This window comes from Eufriesea mexicana, unplaced genomic scaffold, assembly GCF_001483705.2.
Source record: "Eufriesea mexicana isolate 0111107269 unplaced genomic scaffold, ASM148370v2 scaffold572, whole genome shotgun sequence".
Lineage (NCBI taxonomy): Eukaryota > Metazoa > Arthropoda > Insecta > Hymenoptera > Apidae > Eufriesea > Eufriesea mexicana.
The window spans coordinates 899522-912451 of NW_016908738.1; the positions used below are offsets into that span (position 1 = coordinate 899522).

General features: G+C 26.6%; 2 protein-coding genes across 2 annotated transcripts; one reads left to right on the top strand and one right to left on the bottom strand.

The window, feature by feature from the left end:
* The first annotated feature begins 1091 nt into the window (after window positions 1–1091).
* Window positions 1092–6102, top strand: Ptpmeg (protein tyrosine phosphatase Meg). The gene is made up of 17 exons (XM_017897689.1): window positions 1092–1146; window positions 2033–2244; window positions 2324–2452; window positions 2537–2579; window positions 2667–2834; window positions 2907–3027; window positions 3101–3188; window positions 3281–3433; window positions 3511–3743; window positions 3817–3987; window positions 4062–4239; window positions 4307–4474; window positions 4563–4738; window positions 4864–5063; window positions 5155–5498; window positions 5588–5872; window positions 5960–6102. The coding sequence occupies exons 2-17, from the start codon at window positions 2095–2097 to the stop codon at window positions 6041–6043; spliced, it is 2691 nt and encodes an 896-aa protein (XP_017753178.1). The 5' UTR covers window positions 1092–1146; window positions 2033–2094; the 3' UTR covers window positions 6044–6102.
* A 3280-nt stretch (window positions 6103–9382) lies between these two features.
* On the bottom strand, window positions 9383–12743 carry LOC108545899 (calpain-7). Its single transcript, XM_017897718.1, has 12 exons — window positions 12560–12743; window positions 12315–12478; window positions 12027–12243; window positions 11630–11949; window positions 11420–11552; window positions 11107–11297; window positions 10799–11026; window positions 10467–10711; window positions 10179–10387; window positions 9903–10111; window positions 9595–9824; window positions 9383–9527 (listed from the first exon to the last, which is right to left on the bottom strand). The coding sequence occupies exons 1-12, from the start codon at window positions 12741–12743 to the stop codon at window positions 9383–9385; spliced, it is 2475 nt and encodes an 824-aa protein (XP_017753207.1).
* Between the last annotated feature and the right edge of the window lie 187 nt (window positions 12744–12930).

Here is a 12930-nt window from a genome sequence, read left to right on the forward strand (position 1 = left end):
AACAGTTTAATGTAATATAGTTGTTAGCCAATCAAAGAAAGTTCACAACGCTACCCGCGGCCATTTGTTTAACTAATTTTAACAGTCCAATACATATTGAAAATCAATTATTTCATATGCAAAACGTTAAAAAAATTAGTACTTTAAATTTTTCAATAAATAAATATTGTAATATAATTTATAATTTATAAAATATTTTGTTTCTTTTACATTTAAAAATATTATTTGATTATTAAAATATGAAGTGAAATTGTAAACAAATTTTTATCGATAAAAATTTATATTTACCTTCAAATAAAAAAAAAAGTGTTAGTAAAATAATATAAATGTAAAGGTATTTTAATACCTATTATTATTATGTGTACAAAAGGATAACACAATAATGTATTGCTTTGTTTTTTTTATTATATATCAGTTACAATCCATAAATAAAGTATATAAAAACTATACTCAAAAAAGGAATGTCAAATGTGGAATCTTACAATTTCTTATTCTATGGCTGATACGTTATATGCATCTATAAGTGTGTGCAGTAATGCATGTATATACACAGTGAAGTTTTGTATCCGGGCGTCAAACAATTTTATTGTAAATAAAACTTTGATCTTTTTGAAGTAGAACTATAAAAAATCATTATTTTAGAACAACATTACAATTTACGAAGTTTATGTACATATTTCCGTATTGATTATTGTAAAATTTTAAAAAAACTATGACCATAATTCATTGACATCATTGCTTGTCCGTGCCGATTTATTAGTGTTACCTTATATGTGTTGAGTGAGTGAAAAAACATGCAAGTTTTATACTATCTGACGCGTTTTATCACAAATTTTGATAAAAATTCGAACAAATAATGTCAACTAATTTTAGTGCAATTTGCCTTGATTAGAATTACATTTACAAGCGTTAATGTGCTAATATGTCGTTATAAAAAATAATGAAAAAATCTCTAAGAAAGAAAAGATTCTTTAAAAATTTTTATTTAACTGGGAAGGATTGTCTTTTTCTTAATATTTGAATTAAATTATCTTATGTTGAATTTAAACTGTAAAACTATTAATAATCATTAGCGCTTTTTCGTCTGTCAAGTGTGTAAGAACACCTGTGAATGTCGTATCGGAGGTAGTGCAACGGATCATGAATGTAAGTGTAGATTTTATATTACATATTTAATGTAATTGTAAGATGATTAGAATTACATTTACAAGCGTAAATGTAGGTGAATAAGTGTATAATATATCTCAAATTTTTAATACTTACAATTTCTTTTTAACATATGAAAAAACATTTCAATAAATTAATTTTTATAAAAAAGAAATTTATTCTTGATAGTTGTAATGCAATTTATTTATAAATATTGAATAGCTTTCACTTTAAATTAATAATAATAAATTAATCGAGTATTTTTATAATTTAATTGATTTTACAAAAAAAAAAAAATGTCTTCATGATTATTTCATGATAGATTGATGTTTATAAAGGACATAAATATATTGATATTTAATGAGTTCTAGTTGCTTCTTTTATGTAAACTATTTTCAGAATGCCTCGTTCTACATTATTCTGGCACCTAGTAGATATGAATTTGCTTATGTAACTGTCGTTAGATTACTGACCAAAAGAATTTATTTTCAATGACATCTTCTGAATGTAATTACTTTTAATAGTGCATTATGATTAATCAGTCTGTGAAATTGTATGGCACTGATTTATCTAAAATGCTCATTTATCAAAATTGACAAACATAATTATTGACATAACCTTATAGTTACAATAACCAAATCAGTGTTTTTTAAGCTTTTCTTCATGTTATGTTCTAATGCTTAAAAACATGGATAAATTTTTATATAAATAAAAATGCACTTATTTTTGTTTCTTAAAATTTGTAAAGTACATTAAATTAATAAATAATTAGAATCAAATTTGTGGTTGTCTAACTTATACATAATAATTTTCTCTAATTTGTTATTTATAATTAGTATGGCTTAAAGAACTACTTAATCCTTTTTGCATACAATTTTTCATTTAGGTGGTCAGCATAGCAGAGAGGTGGTGTCGGGAAGGTGGTTGACACGCCTTCGTATCTTTGAAATGATTGAAAGTGTATCGCGTAGAGCGTTGAGTGGCTCCAGTGGGAGCTACCACGTTCGTGGAGCTGAATTAGCAAGAAATCGTAGATTGAAATCTCTATCTGCTACTGTTGTCTTTCTTGATGACACACAACATACATTTCAACTAGATGTAAGTTTATATAATAATTATTTTAAATAGAATTCATTCTTTTTGTGGCATTTAATATATATGTTTAAAAATGTTTTAGAAAAGAGCAAAAGGTCAAACATTATTAGATTTAGTATTCCAACATTTAGAACTTGTTGAAAAAGACTATTTTGGTCTACAATATGCTGAAAATGGAGCTACAACATGTACATATTCACCAGATGTAATGGTAAATTTTTTCACTTAATTTATTAAAATCTAATTTTAATATTTCTACTAATTGATTAATATTATGATTGGATTAATGTTTTAGAGATGGTTAGATCCTAGTAAACCAGTGAAGAAGCAGATAAGAAGTAAGGGTAAAGATCGTATTTAGATGCTTGTTTACATAAATGAATACAAACAGATAAAAGATAATATTACATAGTATATTATTTCAGGTGGACAATTCTACTTTAGAGTGAAATTTTATGTATCTGATCCTAGTAAATTGCAAGAAGAATATACTAGATATCAGTTTTATCTACAAATACGAAGAGATATTCTTCAAGGAAAACTTCAGTTACCACCAAGTACAGCATGTCTTATTGCTAGTTACACTGTTCAGTGTAAGTATTGAAACATATTAATACTTATTTTATTCTACATTGCAATTATAATACATTTTCATGTAATCATAGCTGAATTGGGTGATTATCATCCTGAGGAACATGGACCAGGATATCTATCTAGATTACAATTGATACCAGGTCAAACTGAAGAAATGGAAAAGAAAATAGCTGAACTACATAAACTTCATAAGTATGTTGAAATTGTACATATAATGTTAATAATTTGAAGTTTAGGAAACTTCAATATTTATATTATTTTGTAGAGGTCAATTACCAGCTGATGCAGAATTCAACTTTTTAGACCATGCAAAAAGATTGGATATGTATGGAGTAGAGTTACATAAAGCAAGGGTACATACTTTTTTTATAACATCCTATATATTTTTAAAATAGTTATGTTATATTAATATCATTTTTTTTTCTTTTTATTTTTTTTTTTTTAGGATTCAACAAATAAAGAAATACAATTAGGTGTAACATCAATAGGTTTAGTAGTATTTCAAAATGGAATAAAAATCAATGTGTTTTCATGGTCAAAGATAGTAAAAATATCATTTAAACGTAAACAATTCTTCATTCAATTGAGAAGAGAACAGGTATTTTAAATGTTCAATTTGCAGTTAAAAAGAACAATTTAGATTTTATTACATCACATGAAATAATTTTATTACAGTCAGAAAACTACGATACATTACTTGGTTTTAATATGCAAACATATCGTAGTTCAAAAAATTTATGGAAAGCGTGTGTAGAGCATCATACATTTTTCCGGCTTCATAGTCCTAAAACGAGGCCGAGGCGTTTTCCACTTACTTTAAGTAGTAGATTTACATATTCAGGACGTACAGAATTCCAAACAGTTGAGGATGGAAAACATAGAGCAAGAGTAGAAAGAACATTTATACGGTAATATCTATGTATTTAATATCAATAACATTATTAATTTATTAATGTCAATATAATTATTTAAAACTTTCAGATCGCCAAGTAAAAGATTAGTACACGGAGTAACATCAGCTCCAATTATCGAAGAAAAAGGAAAGTTATCTATGCCTCCTGGAAGACCACCTAGGCCATATGATAACAAAGTTCAATCTCTTGGTGCTCGTGAACCTCGTAGAGCATGGGGTGAAGGGAATCCCAGTGATGAGTTCGTTGAAACCAATTTAATATTTCTAAATTTTTATATTTATTATAATTTTTATTCCTTTTCATATCCTATAGCGAAGGTGGCTTTTTATCCCTCCGTGAAGAAATAACAAGTTCACATACACAAGGCAATGCATTTTCTCCTTTATTAGGATCTAGAGTTTTAAGTTATGCCGATGATGATACAACTGCTGAAAGAAACATTTATGATCTTCCTGATTATAGTGAACCTACAAGTTCGCCTGCTCCTCAGGTACTGTTTTTAATGTTTTTTCTAATGTAATTTTTTATGTATGTGAGATACATATGAATATTTGTAGATAGTAGAAGATGGATTAGTTACAATATCTTTGACGCCAGACGAACAAGGCCGATTTGGATTTAATGTGAAAGGTGGTTTGGATCTTGATATGCCTATTTTGGTATCTAGGGTAGCTCCGAACACTCCGGCTGATCGTTGTTATCCAAAATTAAATGAAGGAGATCAGGTTAGTTATATGTGATGATATTATTTTGTACTAAATTATTTTAGTTAAGTTTTGAATATGATTTATCATAAATATTTGGAACAAATAGGTAGTGTATATAAATGGAATCGATGTCAATGGTTTATTACATGAACATGTAGTAAATCTAATTCGTCAGTCTCGTGATTCGGGTTCTGGTGAATTGACATTAACTGTTAGACCGAATGCTTTGTACAATGCACTAGCTGGTACTGATGAAACATCTGAAGAAGAACCTCCATATAGGTATTACACTTGGTTTTAAATATTAGAAATAGTACTTATTGTATAATTAGTATTACAAATAGTTATTAATTAACAACTATTTAGAAGGCACAATTTAATATTCTTTCTTATTTTGAAATAATAAGGTATGTTCCGGATGCGCCTCATGCAGCTATTGGATCAGATGCATTAGCACAATCAATGTTGCTTCTTGCCGATGGACTTGCGAGCGGTGCTTTAATTGCTCAGTATGAACAGTTGTATAGAAAAAATCCTGAACTAACATCTCTTGAATCTAAAAAGCCTGAAAATCAGAGCAAAAATCGTTATCGAGATATTTCACCATGTAAGTATAAAGGAAAATGCATTAATACATATTTAATATAAACAATATCTTAAAACAAGCTTCAAAAATTAAAGCCTCATGCAATTTGTAGATGATGTCACTCGAGTGATACTTATGGGCTCTGCAAGTGGAGATTATATAAATGCTAATTACGTGAACATGGAAATACCAGGATCAGGTATTATTAATAGATACATTGCTACTCAAGGACCTTTGTCCTCGACTGTCGCTGATTTCTGGCAGATGGTTCTCGAAGCAGGCAGTACCCTTGTCGTAATGCTTACAACTTTAGTTGAACGTGGCCGAGCAAAATGTCATCAATACTGGCCAGCACTTAATGAAACTCTTACATTGCGAAATCTTACTCTCACGTCTACGGCTGAGAATGTTGAAGACACTTTTATATTTCGAGAATTCATACTTCGTGATATTAATGTAAGAAAAGACAATGTTTATATATTTTGAACAATTATTATAAGTATACTATGATTATCCTAAATATAAATTAATTATTTGTATTTCAGACTGGAGAAGAAAGAGACATAACGCACATGCAATATTGTAGTTGGCCAGATCACGGAGTTCCTAGTGATTGGCGACAATTCACAACATTTACTCAAAGAGTACGGGCAGCTCGAACGGGAATAGTGGAACCTGCAGTAGTTCATTGTTCCGCTGGAATAGGTAGAACTGGTGTTTTAGTCTTAATGGAAACAGCACTGTGTCTCATCGAAGCGAATCAACCAGTGTATCCGTTAGATATCGTGCGATCTATGAGAGATCAAAGAGCAATGATGATACAAAATGCTGTAAGTTAACATTAACAACCAGTATTAAATTAAGATTTATAGAAAAATAGTAACTTTTATATCTAATGAAAAAAAAAAATTTTTTAGAGTCAATATAGATTCGTTTGTGAGGCAGTCCATAAAGCTTATAACGAAGGAATAGCCAAACCACTTCCTGAATTCAGCAGGTGAAAATAATACAAGCTTGTAAAGCATTGTAATTACCATTCTTACATTTTACCGAAATATCACATCACATCATTAGAACATAATTTTATACTCTGACAATAATATACACATATGTTATTCATTAATAGGAAAGATATACACTATTTCAAATAGGTATTTTCTATCCATTTGCAAATATATTTTTTATCTAGAAATTTAATTAACTGAAAGATATAACTTTTCATGCCTTAGAGCTTATCCGTTTTTAATTTATGTATTAATGTTTAAGCTAAAGTATAAATCTCAAAGTATTACTCGAAATAATTATCTATTATGGCTTATTTTTATTATTATTATTGCTACTATCAATTTTTATTTCTATACATCAAATAAAGATAAAAGTATGGAAAGTTAAATTTCAGGCAATGCTGCTAATATACTTTTAAAAATGATGAAAATCAATATCTTCCATTAGATACAATTAGTATTTTGCTTATAAGATTTAATTTTTTTAATTGCTGCTCGCAACAAAGTAATAGTAGAAGTATAATCTTTATACAAAAATTAACATAACACCTTAAAGTTTATAAATGTTATCAGTATGTTAGCAGAAAGTTAGAAATACACGGGGTGCCAATATAAAAATATTGCCTTGAAAAAGAACCACGAAATATTATAAAATATATAAAGTATCACAAAACTGGAAAGAATCGAATCTATAGTCAATCTAAGTAAGCTACAGAATGTGATGACAAAATAAATCTGTGAAACGATTCATAATTATTTTGAATAATTTTTAAATAAAAAAATTATCTGTACACTCTGCTCACTTATAAAATAATCAAGAATAATCGTTTTTCCATAAAGTGTTTTTTAAAGAAGTATTCTAACATACTTCATTATATAAAGGGGCAATAACATACTCACATCGTATAAAATAAAATTTTAAATCATTCCTATTTTAATCTTTAATTAAACGTAATATTTTTCTCATATCAATTGTAATAACTTCTGGTACCGTTTATACGATGTACAGCATAGTCTTTATTTAAAAGAATAGTACTTGAAATATCAAAGTTTATGCTCTGTTTCTAAGAAAATAGCAAATTCAAATTTGCATCATAAAAAGAATGAAATAGTATTTTAATGTTAAAATTATTTTAAAACAAAATTAATATTAATTGAGAACTACGAAAAGTTTAATGTTCTCGCTTTAGCAAGTAATTTAACATAATTTGACATAAAATAAAAAGTAAATAAAATAAAATAATATGTAATACATTAAAGAATATTTCGTCCCAAAAACAATCTCATTCAAAATTTTCGATATTCTTTAAATTTTCTAATAATATTAATAAAATGCACTATTTTTTTATAATCGTTCTACGTTCCGCCCATTTTTATAATATGAAAATACTTTTATGTTTTATATATATGAAGTACATTAATGCAATTATTTTTTGCGCACAAAAATATGATCTTTAGATGACCTAAAGAAAACCACATAACAATCTATAAGTTAATAATATAATTGCATGTGCAATTATAAAACATGAAAAAAGCAAAGGTATAAAAATTAAATAATATTTGCATTCTTTCAATATATTTGGTATAAAGTTTTTGTACAAATACAAAATAGAAGGAATATAATAATGCAAAGCATTAATTATTTATGCATATAAACATTGTGTTGAAAACAGAATACTATAACATGTACATTGTAATCAATTATTGTATTATTTTTATTTGTTTAATGTAAATTTCTTCTAAACATCGATAAATCACCTGTGATTAGGATTGGTTAGTAATTATAATTAAATTGTATGTTCTCATTCTTCTAGTTTATACAATAATTTAATTAAATGAGGCTAAAAATATAGAAAAATTAGTATAAAACTTATCATTGTTTTATAAACAAGACTGGACTGCAAAAGATTATTACTTTATTGTTAAATATTTCTGATAATAAATGATTAAGGATAGGGTGAATCTGTTAGGCATATCATAACAGCAAGCACAGCATTAAAAGAACACTATCATTTTAATATGTTTTGTGTTACAAATAATAATGAGTAAACTATTGACAATAGTGCCTTGTATGTGTGCATCAAAATTATAGTTATAAAACTAGAATGGATACTCTTAATGACTGTTATTTTTTAACAATTTCACTCAATGTAATTTTTTTTTTAATTCCATTTTAAATTAATAATATTATGTTTCTTTGTAGCTAATATATTTTCATATATAATTGTTCATAACTTTTTTTTATAATTTATCTGTCATAATTATGTAAATACATTTATATCTTCTTCAATTCCTGTTTCATAAATCATAATTTCACATAAATTGCTAATTATTTATTTGTAATTATGATTATTTTAATAAGATAATATTGCAGTTAATTACAATCATTTATAAGCTGTTCAGATAAATGCTAGAAAACTATGTTGCTTTAATTTCAATCTAAATTGATATGAAAGTCAAAAAATAAATGTTAAATGTAAATTGATTAAACAGCATTGTTGTTACTAAATTACAATGCCCTTATATTATATTGTATATATTTGAAAAAATACAAAAATGCGAACAATGAAACGGAAAAAAAAGAATATTTTGAAAAAATTCGGAAGTAATATTTTAGAATTAGTTTGTACTAATTACATATAAATACAGTACTATCTATAAATATAAAAAAATTGATAAACCTTTATTTTTCATTTGTAGGTGAGCTATTAGCATAAGTAACACATTTTTTATAAAAATAATTATTGTATTTATAATTGCATTTTTAGGGAATATTTTACACAAATGCTGTTTAGTATTTATGTAACTTCTTGAACAAAAAAGGATTATTTATATAAGAATAGTACAAAGAATATTAAATAGCTAATTAAAATATTTAGAAATTACATTCGGTGGAACTTATCTGCGTACATGCCAAATGATAACACATCAAACAAATACTAATTATAAATAAAGTGCCACAAATTTTCATAATTCAGTCAGTAGTTGTCTAGTCTAATTATTAATTTGTACTTTTAAAATATAAAATAAAAGAATTTTGTAACAATTTATCACATAGTGACTTTCCTTGATTCGATTTCTTTTTTTAATTTGTATTTATTAAAAGAATTTTATTACTTATAACATCAATTTTAGCGTTAATGATCTTTGTACAATATATGACAATCATAACAGTATTCATTAACAATTTTATATTAGCAAATATAAATATCTTATAATTTCTTATCATATATCACATTTAATGCACACGAAATAATAGTTACATATTGTGTTTAATTGTGTACATATTATTGTACAAATTGTCTTTATATAAAACTCATATACATATTAATTCTATTATTGAAGTAATTGAAGTTGCAATTTGCAAAACGATTTACAAATTAAAAAGAAATGACCTTCCTGTCCAGGATAATATGTAGATGGAATAATGTGATATGTACCTGCTGGTACCTCTTCTAATTCAAGATAAACAAACCCTAATCTATAGTAAATTAAATTATTAGTAAATATTCCATATAATTGTATTGAATACATTATGTATATAATACCTGAATGGACCAGAACTTTTCATTTTAAATGCATTAGATGCATCAGAATCATTTAATACAACTGATAGAATATCAAATCCTATTTGATATTGTTTAGGTCCCTTTAATATAATCAGCAAATAATTACTGTTATTTGAACTTTCTAAGATCAATTGGTAATGTGGATTATTTTGGTATGTTGTATGATTGCTACATCCCCCAGCAGTTATATTTTTCCACTGACCAGTGAGCTGAAAAAATTATATATTATAGTACTAAATATAAAATTTGTTGAGTTTATATAAAAAATAAAAAAAATAAATACATACCTCTTTCTCATATTTATAAAAACTTGGTATCTTCCTTAATAAAAATTCACAAGATCCATAGACACGTAAGGTATAATATATAGTATTGGTTTTTTCATATTGCGAAATAACTAACGTATATCGAGTATCACTTTGAGCATCTAACTTTATTTTACAAAGATAGTGAGGGCTGTTTATTCTCACACCATCAATATATGGTGGTGGATCATCTATAAAATTGATCGTTTATAGTTAAATTTGAAACATACATAACAGAAAGATAAATAAATCACTTACAAGGATAATATACTCTTTTTCCATCATTTCGATAAACTAAGACCGTTATGTACTCTTGATTTTGTCTAAAATCTGCTATGTCTGTAATATGTCTTGTAAGAAGAATCCATATTGCTCCACTAACATTGTTTTTTATTTCTAATAAAAACTGAGGATTATCACCAATATTATATACATCTTTCACTGGTCCTATTCCTGCATTCCACATTCTACAATAAAATATTTTCATACACTTTTATAATAATCTTTAATTAAACAAGATTATTTATATAACTATTAATAACTTACTGGTGAATACAATAAGTATAATTAAATAAACCTGGATTCCAGTTCAAATAAAAGACATCAAAAAATCGACATATACTATCATAATCAATCCAAAAAATTCCATTATCAAATTGAGATGCAGAATTTGGATCATAATTTAATACTTCTTTTAATTCATTTGTCCAATGTATTTCATCAAGTTCAGAATAATTTCCTTTCCAACGTAAATGCGACCAAGGATTTTTAAGCTGCAATAATCTTTCTTCCTATAGAAATATCCTTATGATCATAAGTCTGTCTTATTTTTAAAAGAAAAAGAAAATGTTATAAATAGGTAAACAAAAAATGCTTACATTTATTTTTCTAACATCAAGAACAGCATAGGCGTGAGTGGGTACGAGACCCGTTCTGTCAGCCTCTAAATCAGTTAATTCCCCGGTAGCAACTGTTACTAGTACATCTCCTTTATGTAAACGCGTTAATAAAACATTAAATAGATTGTCCTTATTAAAATCGGGCTCATCTGGCCTTATAGCCCATCTTTCAGGTATCCAGCCAGTTAAAGCATGTAAATCGATATTCTAAATGACAATGTTTCATTATTAAAAAGATATTTTATATTTATTATTTTTATATGGACATTATATAGAAATAAACATACACTATTTGACCCAGGAAAATCATAACCACCCATTACTTTCATATATGCTTTTTCGAGTAACGAGATCCACAGCTCTCCACGATTGCTAGAGTAGGAACAAAGTAATTGGTTGTATCGACTTACAGGCAATAAGTCATCTATTATAACTTTGCGTGGAACACCGTTAATGTGTAGTTTCACCATGTATTTTCCTAATGTAAAATACTCTCAATTTAATTTTCATTGAAATAAAATTCTAAGAAAATTACAAATTGCTGATCCTTACAATTTAAAAGAAATTTCATAACTTGTACAGTAATACTTAAAATCTTACCAAAAGGGTTATATATTGGTTCCTTATTTCTATTTTTTGGATAAATAATAGATGTAATAAGTCTACGTCCAAATCTTTTTTCATATTGAGCACTAACTGCAAGAGAAGCAACAAAAGAGCAGTCAGAAACAACCTAAAATTGAAAATATAATTAAATTTCTGATATAATATATATCATTAATTTAGCAATTATCGTTATTTTTTACTAACTGTTTGTTTTATACTGTAGTAATCAACATGGGATGTTTTAAGCATTTTTGGGTCAGAAAATAATTCTTCTGGTCTACTCCACTTTGCAAAATCAGGTTTTTGTTTTGGTGCTAATGCTAATAATCCATCTATATCAGTAAAAGGAATAGCATACTGAAACCTTTCTGTAAGATCAATGCTCATAAAAGGTACAAATTCATTATCATTGATGTGAGAACTATGAAGCAAAACTCTTTTTTCTTCTTCTGTGTAATTAGTACTACCACCGCTCACTTTCAGATGTGCACTACTTCCACGATGAAGTGGTGGCCGAGTTTGTCCTAAATATGAAAGTGAAAAAAAAATTAAATTGAACAGAATAATACAAAAAATAATACAATATTAGAAAGAAAATTACCTGCATTACTAGAGTTTACAGAAGTTGTTGTAGTTGTAGGCAATATTTTACCTACATCTTCATCCAAACTTGTCTCTGGTACAGGAGGCAACTTGGAAAGAGTTTCAAGAATATCACTATTGTCTAATGTTTTCATACCTTTTAAAGATTCTGCTCTGTCTAAAGCTAATTTTATAAGAGCTGTTAATTTAGCTTTTGTCTCTATATTGGTTGCTTTCTATAATTATAATAATGCTATTGATTAACTGAACTTTAAAATTTTGATAATAAAGAAATTAATTTAAATACCACACTAAGTCCAAGTTCAGCAGCATCTGTATACAATTTCACAGCAATGTCCTTTAAACCAGCTTCATCCGCATCTTGTGCTTGATTCATAAGAAATTTACATTTTTGTAATTTAGATTGATCTGTAGATTGTGCTTTATGATGTTTCTGTTCTTCTTCATTAACTATAATATATATTGGTTATTATTTATCTTACTATTATTATTATTATTTGTTACTAACATAAACTAATTTGAAATACTTACTGAGACTCTGTATAGTTGATATTCTCTCCTGATATTCCAAAAGTTTTTGATCATATACATGGTCTTGTAAATCCAAAAGATATTTTACAGCTATATTATAATAATATAAAGCTTGTTTGCATTGATTTTTGCTATCAAACTGTACTGCCTTTTGTGCTGCATTTTGTGCATCTTCTAATGTCATTTTGTACAGTTTTATTACAAATATTATATCACAAGTTCTAGTTTATTATTCATAAATAACTTAATTTTTTCACACTATAATAAAATTATTCCTGTGCCAGATCTAGTTTTTTATATAGTGTATTATCATTATTAAATGTTATTCTAATCGGATTGATTTTATTTATAAATATGTAAAATTTACATTT

Bases quoted from the DNA above. Each gene is read 5' to 3' on its own strand.
- Ptpmeg (XM_017897689.1), top strand. From the start codon at position 2,095: ATGATTGAAAGTGTATCGCGTAGAGCGTTGAGTGGCTCCAGTGGGAGC. The intron at 5,499-5,587 runs GTAAGAAAAGAC...TTTGTATTTCAG, and splicing joins TCATACTTCGTGATATTAAT to ACTGGAGAAGAAAGAGACAT. The intron at 5,873-5,959 runs GTAAGTTAACAT...AAAATTTTTTAG, and splicing joins CAATGATGATACAAAATGCT to AGTCAATATAGATTCGTTTG.
- LOC108545899 (XM_017897718.1), bottom strand. From the start codon at position 12,743: ATGACATTAGAAGATGCACAAAATGCAGCACAAAAGGCAGTACAGTTT. The intron at 12,479-12,559 runs GTAAGTATTTCA...TATATATTATAG, and splicing joins ATCAACTATACAGAGTCTCA to TTAATGAAGAAGAACAGAAA. The intron at 9,528-9,594 runs GTATTATATACA...AATTTACTATAG, and splicing joins AAAAGTTCTGGTCCATTCAG to ATTAGGGTTTGTTTATCTTG.